The 19,456-nt window shown below is 45.5% G+C and overlaps 1 protein-coding gene across 16 annotated transcripts in view; it reads left to right on the top strand.

Annotated features, from left to right (window-relative positions):
- GTF2IRD1 (GTF2I repeat domain containing 1) overlaps positions 1-19,456 on the top strand; it is a 174,489-nt gene that overhangs the window by 134,780 nt on the left and 20,253 nt on the right. For all 16 annotated transcript variants that reach the window (XR_006176255.2, XR_006176254.2, XR_006176253.2 and 13 more), the window contains 3 exons: positions 2,287-2,370; positions 3,750-3,933; positions 5,339-5,367. Coding sequence is in view for 12 of the 16 variants with exons in the window: in XM_065573179.1 (XP_065429251.1) it covers positions 2,287-2,370; positions 3,750-3,933; positions 5,339-5,367 (297 nt within the window). In the remaining 4 variants the exon portion in view is untranslated. The remainder of the gene's footprint in view (positions 1-2,286; positions 2,371-3,749; positions 3,934-5,338; positions 5,368-19,456) is intronic.

Here is a 19,456-nt window from a genome sequence, read left to right as displayed (position 1 = left end):
GGCAGTACTACACCTCTTGTTAATATATCTTTGTATAGTGGCATTTACAGCATATAGCCAATGCCTGTCTGTCTAGGTACTAGTATGGCCCCCATCAGCACAGTATTGGGGCATGCCACCGTCACTAATGTATGTATCTGCACAACACTGCTGGGAGGGAGGGAAGTGTTATCACCCCATTTCCCAGATGTGGAAAATGAGGCCCAGACATAACAATGACTTGTCAGACACACAGCCTGCAGTGGGGCAGATAACTGAATCCCAGGGTAGTACCTTCACCACAAGAACATTCTTCCTCCTGGCTGCCCCGGTGAGTGCTAGCAATCCATCATGCAGAAGACAGAACACGCGGTTCATGTAATGGCATGGAAGTATTGGCGTTGAGGAGATGAATGTAGCAAAGGTCCCAGGCAGCAGTGTGATTTAAAGGCTTGGCAGGCATAAGAACATAATGGGGAGGGATAGCTCAGTGGTTTGAGCATTGTCCTGCTAAACCCAGGGTTGTGAGTTCAATCCTTGAGGGGGCCACTTAGGGATCTGGGGCAAAAATCGGTACTTGGTCCTACTAGTGAAGGCAGGGGGCTGGACTCGATGACCTTTCAGGGTCCCTTCCAGTTCTAGGAGATCGGATATCTCCATATATTATTATTTATTTTATTATTACTCTCTATATGTTATTTCTCGGCAAAGCGCACGGACCTTTGCAGGTGAAAGGCCTGGCCCAGGGGTTGTTGAAATCAGTGGAAAGACCCCCATTGACTGTGGAGCGGACCTAGACTGAAGAATGACTTGGAATTAGATACACACGCAGCCAAATTTAGACTCAGTGTAAGCAACCGGTGTGCCCATTTGCCTTTCCTAGAAGAAGTGCCAAACGTTCCTGCCCTCTAACATGCCGTCTGAATCTTTCGTGCCAATTCGAACTCAGACTTGGTATAAGTAGGCGGATGCATTAGTGGGGTATTCGGAGTATGAATCGCTTCCCGGCTCTTTGAGCTGTGGTCAAGTGAAAAATTCTCTAAGTTATACCTTACGGTGGTCTGGTTTGGCACTTGGACACCCAAGGTACTCATTGAGGGACGTGGCAGTGAAGGCATGGCTTTAGCTGTGCCGACTACGTACCTAAGCCATGCCGCAGCGGCTGCTACCTGTGTTATCGTGGCCACGCTGCTCTTTATAGTTGCATTAGCTTGATGAGAGCCACCGCAAATACGTGTGCGCGTGAGCAGGAGAATCACGCCCCTAGCTCATAGTGTAGATACAGCCTGAGCAGCCCTCACAAAGGAACTGTTTGGTGGTGGTGCTGGGACTTTCTGAGTTTTCCCGTGGCTGACTTATCACTGCTCTGGTCTAAACAGAGTCAACCCTCCAAGATAAACTCTTCCCCTGTTAGCTAGTGTAGAAGGTGACAAAGTGTCTAGGATATTGCTGACAATATTGGTCCGTTTCTCATTGCCAGTGCAAGGGAATGCTGGTAAATCTGCACAGTGGTCTGGTAGAGGTTTGGGGAGCAGTCCATGGGGACTCTTGCACCAGCAATAGCTGTTATCTACATGGCTGCTGTCCTGGACAGTGGCTCTCCACCAGTGCCTGTTCAGCTCTAATAAAAGGGTCCGCATCAGTTTGCACATCATCACAACGGATGCATGTGGCCTGAATGGGAGACTCACTTAGGTCTTAATGAAAAGATTTCAATACATCCTAATTCTCCTATGGACATGTCAGGCCTTCTCGAATGGCACATACAGAGGGTCCTGGACACCAAGGGCCAGATCCTCATTTGGAGTAAATTGGTGTAACCCATGATCCAAATTTTCTACAGCTCCATCCTCTCCAGGGGAGACATCTGTCAGAGTTGTCCACAACATCCCTGCCTCTTTGGTTAGCTAATTCCTGAGCACCATGGCTGACTGCAGTAACCAGGTCCCTGACTTCTTCAGGATCTTTTCTGCAAAACGCATCCTCTTAGAGCACCAGTTCAGAACGCTCCCTGCCTCTTGCAGAGCGTGGCTTGAGGTTTATGTTATTTTGTGTAATGTCAGTAATGACGATGATTGAATCTCGGATTTAATGCAGCTCTTGCTCAGCGTTCTTAGAGAATAGGAGAAAAATATCTATTTCTGTTGAAACTATTTTGGTTTTTAAGGCGTGTGAATGGCCTACTCTAGGGACTGGTTAATTGCTAGATGAGGACTTTCCTATAATTAGAAAATTGTATTACTTAAAAGTCACAGAGTGCCTTTTAATTGAACAGCCAAAGTCCATAATTGTTTCTTTACTTTACAGAAAATTATGACGCCAGGCTTTCAAGAATAGATATTGCTAACACTCTAAGGGAGCAAGTCCAAGATCTGTTCAACAAGAAATACGGTGAGAGATCAGGGTGATTTTCTTTTTTTCCCTGAATCTTTCCCTTCTCTGTGTCTTCTCCCTTTCCTATCCCCCTGTTCCTCTGAATTTCTGTTTTGATCACCTCTCCCTGGGTGGTTTCATACGGCTTCCCCCTTTTCATTTCGAGCAGTTGTTGTTCTGAGGGTCACATGTGGGACATGGCACTTGCGCATGGATTAAAACGGAATGGTGGTTCTGTTCTCTGAGGGGGCGGATAAGTGGCTTTTGTTGAAGGCTTTGGTAGTGTAGACGACTCTTACTCAGCAGGAAAGATTTGTGTGATCGGGAGCACGCGTCATTTGTTAATGCTGCTTGCAGTTCCTAGACAGATTCAACCCCCACTCTCCCCCCACCTTGAAGGATGAAGATGGTAATTTCATTAGCAGAGGGTTGTAGAGCTAGGAAGATGCGTCTGAACTCCTGGTGCTAGGCGTGGAGGGAAGGAGTGTGTAGGGGAGGGGAGGACTGGAGTGACTATAAACGAAGAGTATCAGCCACTGAGTAGGGCATTTGGGAGGCAGGTCCTTTCTGTCTACCTGTGTGTTTCCTTGGGGATGTGTCTGTGATGCTTACTTGGCCCCCCCTTGCTAGACTATCTGAGCACCACCGCCAACACCTCTGTGCTATTATCTATAGATCAGGAACTGAGACAGAGGAGTTAGTGATTGCCAAGCTCACATGGAAGGTCTGTGGTGGAGCCGAGACCTGAACGGAGGTTTCCCAAGTGGCAGGCTAGTGCCCTAACCATTGGGCCTTCCTTCCTCCCTTGGAGCATAGTCCAAGGAGTCTACCCAATGTAGCTGCTCTCTCCCATCCAACGTGTGATCGCATTTTCTTGGGAGGAAGCCGCTGGTCTTACTCCAGCGGATGGACATGGGGGTAGGGAAATGGAATGGAAATTGCCCCAAATAATGTCCCTGAGTGACTTGCACTTACCTTTCCATCCTTCCTACCGTACCGTCTGATCACCAGCTTAGGATGCCCTTTATCTTTTTCCCTTTTCTTCTTTTTTTTTTTTTTTTTTTTTTTAATGTAGCTTTAGCTCCCTAATTGTCTCTCCTTTGCTTCATCAGCTCTTCGCTGCGGCTCTGTGCGTTCACTACTTGCCTCAGGACCATTCCATTCTGATCGTCCCCATGGTGATGGCCCTGAAAATGTTGGTCCTTGATCTAAAGATTGACATGCTCCATTAAGCAGCTCACACATTTGGTTCTGTACTCGATCGTGCACTTTGGGTGGGGGGAGGTGGGGAGATTTTGCACATGTGTGGAATAACAGGAGTTGAGGCCGGACCGGATATCTGAAATCCTGCTTGAATCCTAAATATGAGATGCATCTATGGTTTGTTTTTCTTCCAGGCGAGGCCTTGGGAATCAAGTACCCGGTGCAAGTGCCATACAAACGGATTAAAAGCAACCCAGGGTCTGTGATTATTGAGGGGCTCCCCCCTGGAATTCCGTTCAGGAAACCGTGCACTTTTGGTTCTCAGAACCTGGAGAGAATATTAGCTGTGGCTGACAAAATCAAGTTCACAGTGACAAGGTATGTTTCCCTAAGGGCTGTTTGCCATGCAGCCTGTGGGGGGCGGGAACATGGTCCCAGTGCCAGTGACCGCTGCATGTGCCTGAGCTTACATCTCTGAGGCTGAATCCATCACATGTGCTGCCAGTCCCCCTCAAGGGAAAGGCTATAAATACACTCTAATGACACAGGCTTCCATCCTGCTGAGAGACAACAATTAAGCTGGCAGTTAACAATTTGACGGAAAGAAGTGGGCTATAAAATATAGGTTTCCCCTCCTTTTCCTCTTCTTCCTTTCTGTTCAGTTGCTGCCTGTCAGGGTGGGGGCAGATCATATTAAAAATAAGTACCTGGGTGTAAATATCACAGGAATGAAAAGTCACCCTTTGTCTCCTGTCACCGCAGGGTGCCAAGTCTCTAATGAGAAAGCATTGAGGGGTGCTCCCTCTTAAGTGTTGTGCTGTGTTGTGTGTGTGTGTGTGTGGGGGGATTATTACAACAAGCTGTGCTGGGTCAGTTGGGTTGTGTTGCTCCAACTGTGTGGCTTCCAGGAAATCAGCCAATCGGCAATGGCTGGGGTTAGTGGCAGCTTTGGGAAGGGTATAACTGAATTTGTTTGTTCCCTTTTTTTTTTTTTTAACCCCTCTCAGATGAGTTGGTCAGACGCTGTGCAACAAGGGCCTGAACCAAAGCCTGCAGAAAACAATGGAAAGATTAACGTTGACTTCAGTGGGCTGTGGCTCAGAACCCCACTAACTCCTGAGAGTGCAGGCAGGGTGGCTTAATGACTAGGGCACTGGACTGGGGAGACCCTGGGTTCTTTTCCCAGCTCTGTCACTGGGTGACCTTGCATAAATTGGTTCACCTCCCTTTGTCTCAGTTTCCCCATCTACAAAGTGGAGATAATGATGCTGACCTCCCTTGTGAAGCTCTTTGAGTGTAGTGCCCAGAAGCCCAACTGAGATCCAAGGGTCCCATCGTGCTAGGTCCTGCACATACACATAGTGAGAGCCGGTCCTGGCCCTGATGAGTTCGCTGTCTAAAAAGACAAAACAGACAAAGGGAGGAAGTGGAAAGAGAGACGAGAAGCAGCTTGTCCAGTGTCTCACAGTGCATCGGTAACAGAGCTGGGAAGAGCACCCAACCTCCTGAAGCCCAGTCCAGTGCTTTTTTTCCATTGGGCCACACTGCTTCTCTTGCATTGTGCTTCAGATGAAGTAGGAAGATATGGTCCCTGCTCTGATGAGCTTATATGTTTGTATAGCATCCATCGCAACGGGGCCCTGATCCTGACTGGGGCCTCGTCACTAACTCTCAAATAATGACTAACAAGTATAATTGCTGTTCACAACAACCGCCAGTGTAGGCATGCCTGCTTTCTGCCTTGGCTTCATTCTAAGTATTCTTTTCTCCTTCTATTTTCCAGGCCTTTTCAAGGACTCATCCCCAAACCTGGTAAGAGGAGATGCCCATTTGCCTAAGCAGGGCAATGACTAAGAGTGTATTGTCAGTTCGGAGGTTACATGGCTCTAATAATGCACTCCCTTCACCAGTGTGGAGAAAGTTGCTGTTGCCCCAATTTCGCATTGAATGTGGTCCAAGCCTTGCTTGTGTGGTGAATCTGGTGGAATTCATGCCACCCGGATGAGGACGGCTGACTCCTAATTCCCACATTTATGCTGGTGGTATTTCCTTGAAACTTCCCGCATTTTTAAAATGCAGATCTAGGATGTCAAGGCTCCTTCCCCACTCTGAACTTTAGGGTACAGATGTGAAGGCCTTCATGAAAACTTCTAAGCTTAACTACCAGCTTAGATCTGGTCCGCTGCCACCACTCCCAAGGGCTAGCTCCCTTCCCTGGGTAGCCTTGAGAGACTCTTCCACCAATTCCCTGGTGAACACTGATCCAAAACCCCTTGGATCTTAAAACAAGGAGGAATTAATCATCCCCCCCTCCTTCCCTTTCCCCCCCACCAATTCCTAGTGAGTCCAGATCAATCCCCTTGGATCTTAGAACAAGGAAAAATCAATCAGGTTCTTAAAAGGAAGGCTTAGAAAGAAAGGAAGAAAGAAAGAAAGAAAGAAAGAAAGAAAGAAATCATCTCTGTAAAATCAGGATGGAAAATAACTTTACATAGTAATCAAACTTAAAGAGCCCAAAGGAACCCCCTCTAGCCTTAGGTTCAAAGTTACAGCAAACAGAGATAAACAGTCTAGCAAAAGGTACATTTACAAGATGAGAAAACAAAGATAAAACTAACACGCCTTGCCGGGCTGTACTTACAAGTTTGAAATATGAGAGACTTGTTCAGAAAGATTTGGAGAGCATGGATTGATGTCTGGTCCCTTTTAGTCCCAAGAGCGAACAACCACCAAAACAAAGAGCATAAACAAAAGCCTTCTGCCCCCCCAAGATTTTAAAGTATCTTGTCCCCTTATTGGTCCTTTGGGTCAGGTGTCAGCCAGGTTACCTGAGCTTTTTAACCCTTTACAGGTAAAAGGATTTTGGTGTCTCTGGCCAGGAGGGATTATAGTATGGTACACAGGAGGGCTGTTACCCTTCCCTTTATAGTTATCACAAGGACCCTCTTAAATATCTGTTACTATTAGCTGGCAGATGCAGTAGAGAAGTTTCTTGGATGGGAGTGAATGATCATTGTTCCTTGATAAACACAGGATCTGTCATAAAAACAAAAGAGGGTCCTAGCTTCATCTGTGGGTTGCTTTCACGGTCTGAAGGACTGTTATCTACTTGCATGAAGCATTAAGCAGCAAAAAGGAAATGGAGTATCCCCTGTTCATGGACACGTATGTGGAGTAACTGTGTGTATGGTGGAGGAAGACCACAAAAGACTGGAACTTAATATAATGAGTATTGCCCAGAGTTCCTGTTTCTCCCCCCTGCAATTAAACGCCTGCGGCTGGCCCGGGCCAGCCGACTCGGACGTGCAGAGCTTGGGCTAACGAGCTGTTTATTTACGGTGTAGATGTTCAGGCTCTGGCTGGAGCCCAGGTTGTAGAACCTTGCAAAGTGGGAGGATCCAGGAGCCCAAATGGCTACCTTGCAATTAAACAGCCCCTTAGCCCCGTGAGCCTGAATCAGCTGGCCCGGGCCAGCCACGGGTGTCTAATTGCAGGATAGACGTGTCCTAGGTGGTGCTGTGCTGGCTGAATACAAAGTGCAACTCTTCGAGTGTGATAAAACAGTAGCTGGATTAACCAGTCTAGAGAGGATGTCGTAGCACCAGAAAGAGCTCACTTCTCACCCACCACTGTGTGTCAGTTATTTCTGTTATTTGGCATGAAACTTGAAAGGAAAAATAGAAACAAACAAGCCACAGGAAATCCCATATGAAGGGATCGTTAAACTTGGAAACCAAGCTTATTCCTCCCCTTTCTGTGCGCCCGTTATAAAAATCCCTAGGCACCCATGATGGGAAGCGTTCGAGGGGCTTTGAACCTCAAAACCAGGGACCATCTGCCGGGAATGGAGCAGGTTCCTATGGCAGATCTGCTCCTTGCTCCAGCTGTAAAACTGAATGAGTGCAGCGGGGGTATTTCACTCTGTCACCTGACTCCTCAATAGGTCTGTGTACTGTCTCTTCTTTTGTATTTTTAAAAGCTATTTAAAAAAAAAAAAAATTCCACCTTCAAGACGGCCCCTCTGTCTTTTTTCAGTTGTTCTCCTGGAACAACTGGGTATTGTTCTCTCAAGGGTGGCACTTGTCTAGCCCCCCAGCTGTGACAAGGCCCAGTTGGAGACTATTAACCCCTGCTTGGGATCTAGTTCTGGTCCTTTTTTAAGTTTCCCTCAGAGCCTTTTTACAAACAGTAGGGCTTTTTCTGTACTTGGCATCGGCCCTGATTCAGCCATTGATGGCCAGCAACTGGGATAATCTGTCCTGGTGAAAAAGCCCCAAGTGTACAGAAGGAAAGCTGCAGTTTGTACTAGTTGAGCTTACACTGGCTTCAAGCAGCAGTGAGCCCAGTTGGTGCAAAATAGGACTTTCCAAGCCTGCACTCGCAGATTGGTGTGGCTGCATCGCAGGCCATCATTTGCTAAATCCTAAGCCTAGACACGACCTCGCCTAAGGAGCGATCGGCCCATTACCTCTCCTAAAGGAGTAACATTTGGGGATTCTTGGTTTCAAACTTTGTCCTTACTGAAGTGAAGCGTTTTACTCTGCCCAAAGACCTGGCTGAATTTGGTAACGAACATCCAGCGTTCACTGCAGATCTCTTTAATTTTTGGCTACCAACTTCCTCCCTCCTTTGCAGTACATAGTCACAACTCTTCTTTACAGTGGTGTGGGAAATGGATGAATGCAAAGCAATGGGTGGGTAGTTCAAACATCCTGGAGTCAGTGTTCCAATTAGAATGACATCCATCTAGAGGAATTATATACTGAAGAATGTGTTGGTGTTTTTCCTCCATGAAGCTGTTTTGTAAGTAGCTAGAATGTGTCAAAGGGAAGTATGGACAGACATCAAACTATATATTTGAAGGAGACTAGAAAGAGGTGAGATTTGTTTGCTGTATGTGCAATTAAAGATCCTCTGGAACTCTATCTGGGAATCATCTCAGTTGTTTTCTGTAACACAGAGATTACGCTTTATTGATTTTAAGTCAGCAGCTGTATTCTGTCTTTCAGAATTTAATCCACCGCCCCAAACAATGTTCGTTGCTTTTCTCTATTTGAACCCGTAATGAATTAATACTCACATGGGCTCGCCTGTGAAGTTCCCATCTCAGCTTTGCCCCTTCTTGATTTAGCACAAGTTGATTTCCCATCCTCCTGTCTTTTCAAGGTCAGCCTTGGACTTCTCAGCGCTGCCTCTCTGGTGTCAACACCTGCTAGTGGTGACGTAGGAAATATCGTAGCTTCTTGGCCATAGGTGGGCCTGTTGGGGACCAGCTTTGTTTTAGTTGTGACAAACTTTCAGAAGTCAAAGCCCACATTTAAAAGCACTTGGGAGGTGGTATCACAGAAAATATCTTGCAGGAATTTCTCTCAATCCTTTCCTGTTCACTATTAGAATAGTTCAGTCTCCTGCCCGGTTTTTAAACTACCCGCAGTTCAGAGAAGTAGGAGAAAGACCTAGTTTGCAGTTAAACACCCAGCTACTTTATTTTTAAAAAAGTATTTACAGCTGCTGATCGGCCATGCATGGAAATGATAAAATGCTGCCTCCTTTGTTGACTGCTTTCTGTCTGCCTGGCCAGCATTGCTTGCAGATGGCAAATGCAATAGAGAGGAAAACATTTAGGAACCCGTGATGGGAGTGGCAAGGAGGTGAGAGACGTGAGTTTAACGATTGGTGTAGCTGGGTGACATACACCCTTGCTAAGCACAAGGCTTGTGCAATACTTAAGACCCTCTTAATCCTATGGAGCCAAAGCTATGGCCCACTTAAGTCAATGGAAAGGCTACAATTGACTTCCATAGCCTTTCAATCAGGCCTTAATTTAATTGAAAAGTGTATCACTTATAAAGCACCCTCTCCACTGCAGTAACAGGCACTGAGTTCCTAGACCGGTCATATCGCTGGATCTGGTGAAACAGGCCTTAATTTCAATGAAGGTGCAGGGACATAATATTGGCATGAGACTGGGAGGTGAATCCTGGCCCAATATTTCTTTACACTATAAATTAATGGAAAACCTGTGTGTTTACAGTTAGGTGAACAGCTCTGACTCAAATCAAATCAGACCTTTAGTGGGGAGCAGATCAGAGCTGAAGTATTAACAGTTCAACCTGCCGGCCACATTGGAAATGCTACGTACTATGTAGAGGTTGGGGAGAGGGGAGAAGAAAGTGTTAGTTTCCTTGAATAACACTTTTAATTATTGTCTGACTTTGTAGTAGAAGGTTTTGTGTTTTTTGTCAAAGACCCCGGGGGGTGGGGGAACCCGGTTATTTCAACAACCTGAAAATTTTTGACCAAAATGCAAGTTTTCTCACTAAAATAGCTCTTTAATCAAAAAAAGCATTTTTTATAAAGAAAAATGTATTTTTGCACTAACTGTAGTAATCTGTATTTTGTTATCCCTTTTATTATACATACATACACATTTGCATATTCGTTGCTTTTGCTTTAATCATCTTTCATCTGTCATACAATTGGAAACTTTAAAAAAAAAAATAGAGAAAAAATTAAAATTCAAGGGATGCTGTCACGTTCATTTAATCCCAGCTTCTTGTACAAAAAACAGGTTTTATTAAAAGCTAAGAACAGAATGGTTCCTTGACATTTAAAAAAAAATCAAAATCAGTTTTTCTTTTGCTTTTATTTAAACATCCTTTTTCAGTGTTTGTTCCCCAAACACAACAGCATTGGGGAAGTGCCTGAAAGCTAGGAAGTCCAGTGAAACTGTCTCTAAACAGAAGTGAAACTGAGGGCTTATCTTCACTACAGGAGGATAAACGCTGCTTCGATGCAACAGGTGTGGATTTAGCAGGTCTAGTGAAGACCCGCTAAATCAACAGCAGAGCACTCTCCAGTCGACCCCGGTTCTCCAGCACTCCGAGAAGAGTAAAGGAAGTTGACTGGAGAGCGTCTCCCATCAGTGCAGTGCACTGCAGTGCAGTGAAGGCACCGGGATAAGTCGATCTAAACTACATAACTTAGGTCGACTTACCCCTGTAGTGAAGACAAGCCCTGAGTAGCCTGTTTTCATCATCCAGCTGAGATGAAGAGCATAAATTAAACCAAGGCTATAAATGGTTGGTGGAAACCCGTATCTAAAATTATTTCTTTATTGAATAGTTTCGGGTGGCAGTAGTAACAGGAGATAAAATTTCTAGAAAGCATAAAGGACTGCTTCTTGGAGCACTTAGTTCTGCAGTCCACAAGGGGAGAGGCAATTCTTGATTTAGTCCTAAGTGGGGCACAGGATCTGGTCCTAGACGTGAATATTACTGAATGGCTCAGTAACAGCAAGCATAATGTAATTAAATTTAACATCTTTGTAGGGGGGGAAATAGCAAAGAAATACACCACAGTAGTTCGATGGAAATTCAAAGGAACAGTCACAAGAGTGAAATGCCTGCAAGCTGCATGGAAACTATTTTAAAACACCATAATGGAGGTGCAAACTAAATGTATATCCCCAAATTTAAAAAAAAAAAGTCAGAGGACCCAAAAATGCCTCTCTATCTGAACAAAAGAGTAAACACAGACAGTGAGAGGCAAAAAGGCACCCTTTAAAAATTGGAAGCCAAATCCTACTGAGGAAATAGAAAGGAGCTTAAACTCAGGCAAGTCAAATGTAAAAGTATAATTAGGCAGGCCAAAAAAGAATTTAAAGAGAAACTAGCAGAAGAGAGACAAACTAACAGCAATTTTTTTAAGTAAGTCAGAAGCAAGAAGCCTGCCAAACAATCACCGGCGCCGCTGTATGATCAAGATGCTAATGGAGCACTCAAGGAAGACCAGGCTGTTGCAGAGAAGCTAAATGAATTCTTTGCATTCATCTTCACTGCAGAGGATGTGAGGGAGATTCCCACACCTGAGCCATTCTTTTTAGGAGACAGATCTGAGGAACTGTCCCAGATTGAGGTGTGATTAGAAGAGGTTTTGGCCCGAATTGATAAATGAATGGTAATAAGTCATCGGACCAAATGATAGTCAACCAAAAATTCTGAAGAAACTCAAATATGAAGAATGACTATTAGCCAAGATGGTCAGAGATGCAGCCCCATGCTCGGTGTGTTCCTAAACCTCTGACTGCCAAAAGCTGGAACTGCAACGATGGGGGATGGATCACTTGATAATTGCCCTGTTCTGTTCATTCCCTCTATAGAATCTGGCACTAGCCGCTGTTAGAAACCGGGTACTGGGCTAGATGGACCATTGGTCTGACCCAGTTTGGCCATTCTTATGTACTGAATGGGACTAAGTCACCTTGGCACTAATGAACAAGTGTTAATTATTGTTGTTCCTGCAGCAACCTTGTGATCAAAGTGTGGGATTTTCAAATGGGCACAAGGTTGGACAGATGGTCCAGTCGTTAGAACAGCAGCCTGGCACTTGGGAGACCTGGATTCAATTCTTTGCTCTGCCCCAGAGTCCTGTGTTACCTTAGCAAGTCGCTTTGCCTCAGTTCCCCATCTGTACAATGGGGGTATTAGCACTGCCCTGCCTACAGGGGTGTGTAAAGATAAATACATTAAAGATTTGGGGGTGCTCAACTACTCTGGTAATGGGTCAAATAAGTATCGTAGCTAGACTGGCCTGTCTCTGCTCCCCTTGAGGTCACTGAGAGTTTTACCTGCAGGAGCAAAGTCAGACCAGTTCTTTTGAAAATCTCACCTCCAAAATAGTGAAGTCTTCTACCGCCACTGAGATAGAGAGAGACCGGCTGAGTCTCTATGTCCTTGCTTGTAACTATAGGTCTGCACAAATCTTTTATATGCTACTTAACTCTCAAGTAAGCCATCAAAATAGGGCTTCAATATCAGCAGTAGGGTTTGGTACCTCAATAGCTACCCTGGAAAGGAATCCCATCTAGCTGGATATAGCCCTATGGGCAGCGCCTCAAAATAAGTATTTAATAACAAACTTTACTTTCAGGTTTTTTAATTTTAATTTTCTGATTGCTTTTCAATCCGCTGATGTTATCTGTTCAGAGAAAAGTCCTTTGGAGGCCTTTTTAGGCTGGAATGATCTTTCAGTATTAAAATAAAAAGAGATGGAAGAGGAGGGGGTTGAAATTCCAGCACTATAAACACTATAAATTGTCTTTCTTTTCTTCTTTCCTGAGGCACAGAGATACAAAACAGGCTTAATTCGAGCCTTTGAAAAAAAAATCAAGTATAAGTAATCTAGCGCAAAAAAAAAAAAAATCTTTCTGTATGTTAATTTTTATATGCTTTGATTGAAAATGCACACCAGCCCCATCTGTCCTATTCCCAAAACTCCCCACCACACTGACAGATTATTTCCCATATTCCAATTAATAAAGTAGGGCAGGCGGTGTTCTTTAATTAAAAAAAACACACATCCAGGCATCCTTTTTTGCAATCCTCCACCAGACTTTGATGTGGCACATCTCCCATTCGAAACTCCTAACAAACAGGGAAACGCACTTGATCTTACATTGACCCGACCATAACATATTTCAGGGACATTTATTTCTATTTCTCCCTTTGCTGTCTGAAGTTCAGACCCAAGTGCTCTATCTTACCCTCCCAGTCCTGGTACCGAACGGGAAGAGTAGCAGGAGGAGGAGGAATCTTTCTTATCTTAACTCTCCCTCCCCCTCCCCCCCCCCCAGATGAATATATATAATAAAATGTTAAAGCTATTACTGATGTAGTCTGAAGGTGGAAAATCAAACAGATCATGTAAATTGTTGTGCAACTTCAAAGCCTTTTTTAAACACTGAGTCTTCATCCCAGCCAGTTGAACTTGTCTTTTCTTTTGCCTTTGTTGTTTTTCCTTTTCTCTTTCACTTGCATGTGCAGTGGCCTCACAAGTATCAGAAGGTAATAACGTGATTACCAGCTAACTCCCTCCGTTAATATTTTCTTTTGTCTTGTTTCAATGATCACCTCCCCTTTTCCTTGCCAGAATCTCGTATTCTGCCATGTTCTTCAGAGAACACACATCCTCCAATTATTTCCAGAGTGACAGCATTATCACTGGTCACCCCGCAGCAAATATTCTTTCACCTAGGTCCCAGTCTTGCAAGCATTTACACACGTGCTTACCTTCAAATAACCAAGGGGGTAAACTGTGCAAAGGGAGAGGAGCTTGCTAAAGGACAGTGTTGGCACAAGAATAAATGGGTATGAACTGGTCATGAATAAATTCAGGCTGGAAATTAGAAGAAGGTTTCTAACCATCAGAGGAATGAGGTTCTGCAACTGCCTGCCATTAGAAGTAGTGGGGTCATACAACCTAACTAATTTTAAGAAGGAGTTTGATACATTCCTGAATCAGATTGTATAATGGGATTGCTTGCAACACGAGCAGGCTGGATTTGATGAGCCAGGAGATCCCTTTGGGTTGTACACCTCTACCCCAATATAACGCGACCCGATATAACACGAATTCGGATAGAACGCGGTAAAGCAGTGCTCCGGGGGCGGGGCAGGGCTGCGCACTCCGGCGGATCAAAGCAAGTTCAATATAACGCGGTTTCACCTATAACGCGGTAAGATTTTCTTGGCTCCCGAGGACAGCGTTATATCAGGGTAGAGGTGTATGTTCATATGTTTAAGAGCAGTTGCATTGACTTCAGTGAGCTGACTCAAACGCTTGAAGTTCAGCATATGTGTTTGTAGGACCGGGACCTTAATTATCTTTCTTTTTCTATTTTAATCAAGCTTTCAAATCAAACAAACAAAAAATGAAGTGTTCATCTGAAATGTTGGAAGTGTCTTTGGCTGGTTTTCTTTCCACCAAAACAAATACTTCCTCCTTTTTATATTTCTTTGAAATCAGTATTCCTAAAAAGCTGGATACTTGCAGAGTCCATGCTACATTCTCTGAATAACATGCATTAAATGTTTCCCCTAAATGTAACTTGCCAGTTTGCATTGCTGTAACATTTAACTTTAGAATATTATGTCCGTCTGCTCATTCAATGCCTTCTAGCTTATTCTGCTGTCCGTTGTAGATGTTGCTACCTAATCAGCAGGGGTTAGAATGTCCCACTGGTACATTCCACCATGGTAAGATTATTATTGATATTATATTGGTTAAGTACTCATGGTGTCCCTGATGCTATGCAAGATAGAGATGAAGTCATGATCCTAAAGGAACTTACAGATGTACAATGCAGAAAAAGTATCTACTGTGAAGCTTTAAGACCTGGTCTCAAAAGGGTCTTCCCTTTCGTGCCTGCAAATAACTGTGAGCACAGAGGAGGGTATGTAGACATCCAGCTACCTGTCTTGTGGGCATAGTCATGTAGCTGGACAGCTATGCAGAGTCGAAATTCACTGCCTTTCTGGAGTTTTGATTTGTTAATGAAAGAGTTCAGCAATAAACAAAAGTTTAGCTCAAGGCTTCTCACCAGGGTTGGCTGCTCTTACAGGCTCCTCCCTCAGAAGTGTTCAGTCCACACCCTAGATCCTCTCTCCCTCCAAAAGTCACTCCCAGCTACCTTATATGCAGGTGGACTAGTGAGTCATCTTCCTTGTTCAGTCAGCAGAACCCACATAACACTTTGTCAGCTGGCTGAAGATCCGCTAAGGTTTCAGGCAACACTTCTAGCCTATTATAGGCCCTCACTTGTGCCTGTAAATTCACATCAGAGGACGAAACTGTGAGGCTGTCTTCTAGATTATGATGGGTGACTTTTTTGTAGCCCCTGGCAAGTGAGGATCTTGCTTGAGTTAGTGCAGTGAGGAAAGCTTAATAGGCAGAAAATCACAACCGAGGGGCAAATCACATTTGTAACTGTTCAGAAACGAAGGGTTAGTGGGCAAGGAATAATTAACATTCTGCACTCGCCTTTCAAATGGACTGGGAGCATTAGCCAGGGAACCATTGCTTCGTTTCCAAGGCTGAACATTAGCTGCTCATGATTAAGTGTCTCAGTCGTAACTTTCATGCTGGAATGGTTTACATGAATTGTTGAATTGGGATTCAGTGCTCAGAGCAGTTAAACCCATTTCCACTGGCATCTATGTAGCGCTTCCCTAGTTTATTGAAAGTGGGGATGTTCTGCTCCCCTGATGAGGGGCTGCTGTGAGGTAGGGTATCCATTCACGTCCAAGGTGGGAAAACACTGTTGTATATTTCTCCATATTAGCTCCTGTCTAAACTACCTGTGATCCAATGACTGGTTACCTTCAAGTAGGGAGGTTAAACCTGGTCCCTTGGCCAATTACCTTCACTGATTGTCAGTTGCACAAGTAACTTGGCCCATACCACGTTCATTCCCTTTTTCTGTTTGCTTTCTTGGTAGAATTTGAAAGCTCTAGCCCCTCTTTTTCTCATTGCTCTGCTTACTTGCACGCTAATTCTCACAACGTTTTCTCACTGTCACCTCGCTACACGTACTGGGCCAAAGGCAGCCCTGGTGTAAGCAGATCGAACTCCCATGGAAACCTCTGGGCCAGACTCAGTGGTGAAGTTAGACAGTGCTATGAGCTGGTCTGAAAGCCACGTAAATTGGGTGTGCAAACCGAGTGCGATGATGCTGCTGAGCAGGGGGAGGGAGGGTGCAGCAAGAATAGCAGGACGGTTCAAGATAAAGATGTGTGGGAGGGACTGCTTAATCTTCCACCTTTTGTTGTTCTCCTGGTGTCGCCGTTCCCATCTGTAAAATGGGGGTGCAGATCCTCCCGTCCACCCACACTTTGTCTTGTCTCGTTACACGGTACGATCGTCGGAGCAGGGACTTGGCTCTTATTTTCTGCATGCACAGCGCCTGGCACCATAAACACAGTGGGGTGCACCGATCTCACCTGGGGCCTCAAAGTGTGGTTGTGATGCCATTAATAAACAACGATCATTAGTAACACTGAGAAGGCTCGAGGAGGGGGTGATCAGTAGCAAATTATATTGGAGCTCATTAAGTGGTGATGTTGGACTGTATAAATAGGAATCTCACAGGTAAGAACGGGGTTAATAATTCCTCTTGATACGACCCCGGGTAAGCCACACTTTGAGCTCTGTCAATTGGGGGCTTGTCAATATTCGAAAAGAGGGAGTCCAAAAAAGCTATCAAGTGTTTAGAAAGAGTATAATTTGTGAAAAGAAGTTATGTGACATAAACCATGTACAGCCTAGAGAAAATATATAAACAAGAACTATAGGGTCAGTGACCTGAATTCTGTTCTTGGTTACACCGGTGAAAATGTTGGGTAACTTCAGTGCAGTTGCTTCAGATTTACACTGGGGTCACGGAGATCAGAATCTGGCCTTGCCCATACAAACGCAATGAGCCATATAGGGCCCAGGAAGCATCGTTCGTAGGGGAGAAGTTGGATGGAACCCCATTTAGTTCAAATGAGTTAATTTGCTGAGCAACAAAAATGAGTAAAGGTCTAGAAAACGTGACCTATAAGGGAAGATATAAAAAACTGGGTTTATTTAATTTGGAGAAGAGGAGACTGAGAGGGAACATAACCATTTTTAAGTACATAAAAGGTTGTCACAAAGAGGAGAGAGAAAAAATGGTCTCAAACTCTGAGGATAGGACAAGAAGCAATGAGCTTAAATTGCAGCAAAGGCAGTTTAGGTTGGACATTAGGAAAAACTTCCTAACTGTCAGGGTGGTTAAGCACTGGAATAAATTGCTTAGGGTGGTTGTAGAATCTCCATCATTGGAGATTTTTAAGAGCAGGTTAGACAAACACCTGTCAGGGATGGTCTAGAATATCAGTGGTTCTCAAACTTTTGTACTGGTGGCCCCTTTCACATATCAAGTCTCTGAGTGCAACTCTCCCCACCCCCTTATAAATTAAAACACTTTTTAATATATTTAACACCATTATAAATGCTGGAAGCAAAGCGGAGTTTGAGGTGGAGGTTGAAAGCTCCTGACCCCCCATGTAATAACCTTACGACCCCCTCAGGGGTTCCCAGCCCCCAGTTTGAGAACCCCTGAGTGCAGGGGACTGGACTAGATGACCTCTCGAGGTCGCTTCCAGCCCTATGATTCTATGATGTAATTACACATTCATGATAGGGGCGGCAGCAACAAGGAGTCATTTAAACTCGTTAATGGAGTAAAACACTAAGTAGTGGTTTGGAATTAAAACGGGACAAAATGAAGGGCCAGAGTGTGAACCCTTTATTTACACTGAGGAGTAGCACCTTCCTCCTCCGTGTATAGCACCAGGCAACATAAACACAGATATTAGTAGGGGATAAATTATCTGCATCTGGTTTCTCCATAATCGGCAAAAGTGAACATGGAGTCCCCTGCTTCACGTCAAACTGAGACATTCTGCACAGAAATGTTGTGATTTGCATCGGCTGGTTACAAAGCCGAAGCTGCTTCGAGTGATTGCTCATATCCATTCCAGTTAGGCGTGCCCGCACCGCGTGCAGTCGTTGGAAAGTTTTCCCCTAGCAGCACCCGTCAGGTCGGCTGTGGAGCCACCTGGAGTGGCATCTCCATAGCGCTCTATATATGACCTTGCCGACCCGGCGCCTCCTCAGTTCCTTCTTACCGCCAGTGACAGCCGTTGGAACTGTGGTGTCTTGCTCAGCAAACTCTCCATGTTTCCCTAGCTCTACTTACTTAGTGTTTGTTTTCCTTAGTTAGTTTAGTTAGTTATTAGTTAGTATAGTGTTAATAGTTCACTGTCAAGAGTGGGAGGTTCCATTCAAACCTTGCAAGTCCTGCAACAAGCCTATGCCAACGGGCGACCCCCCACGACGCTTGCTTAAAGTGTCTGGGGGGAAACTCATCAGGCAGATAAGTGCAGGATTTGCATAGGGTTTCACTCGAGAATGAAGAAGGAGCAGGACTTTAGACTGAAGCAGCTCCTCATGGAGGCGGCACTTAGACTGCAACCAGCATCGGCGCGGCAGGACCCAGCCCCGAGCGCATCGGTGCGTAGTGTCCTGGCAGCGGTGGAGATGGCACCGCGGAAGGACTCTGGAAGAGACCCGCAGCACCGCCGCTCTCCGGTGCGGAAACAGTCGGAGACAACTTGGCACCAGTCCCATTCCCCGGGTCAGAAACAGCACCGGAAACAGGGGAGGAGTGGTTCCCCAACTTCGGGGCCCAACCTCTCGGAACTGGCCAATGGGGCGCGTTCCAGGGAGGAACCCCCAGTGCCGAAAACTTTGGAGCCAGCACCGTTGACTTCGGTCCCGCAAGCCCTCCTTGTTCCCGGTAATGGACGCGACAGCTCTGCGTTGGGGTGCGCGTTTGGGAGATCTGCAAACTCAGGGCCTATGGTCTTGAGACGAGCTCTCTCTTCATGTCAACATCAGGGAGCTCAGGGCAGTACGCCTAGCATGGCCTGGCTGCAAGGCCAGTGCGTGGCAGTGAGGATGGACAACACCACTGCCATGTTTTACATCAACAAGCAGGGTGGAGCCCGTTCCTCCCCGTTGTGTCGAGAAGCTCTCCGGCTGTGGGAGTTCTGCATAGCACCCTCCATTCACCTGGAAGCGTCCTATCTACCAGGAGTTCAGAACAACCTAGCAGACCACCTTAGCAGGTCCTTCCGCGTGCACAAGTGGTCCATCCAGCCAGATGTCCTGCACCTCATTTTCCAAAGGTGGGGGTTTCCTCAGGTCGACCTGTTTGCCAACTGCAGCAACAGGAAGTGCCCGATGTTCTGCTCCTTCCAGAATCACAGCCCAGGCTCGGTCACGGACGTGTTTCTGCTACCCTGAGGAGACAGCCTGTTGTATGACTTTCCCCCGTTCCCTCTAGTGCACAAGGTTCTTCTCAAGGTCCGCAGGGACAGAGTAGAGGTAATCCTGGTGGCCCCGGCATGGCCTCGACAACACTGGTACACCACACTCTTGGAACTGTCAGTGGTTGCCCCAATTGCGTTGCCACTCAACCCCAACCTGATTACTCAGGACCATGGTTGCCTGCTCCACCCAGACCTCAAGTCCC

The sequence above is a fragment of the Chrysemys picta genome, chromosome 19 (assembly GCF_011386835.1).
Source record: "Chrysemys picta bellii isolate R12L10 chromosome 19, ASM1138683v2, whole genome shotgun sequence".
NCBI lineage: Eukaryota > Metazoa > Chordata > Testudines > Emydidae > Chrysemys > Chrysemys picta.
Note: the sequence above shows the minus strand (reverse complement) of the source record. Positions and strands in the feature narration are given on the sequence as shown.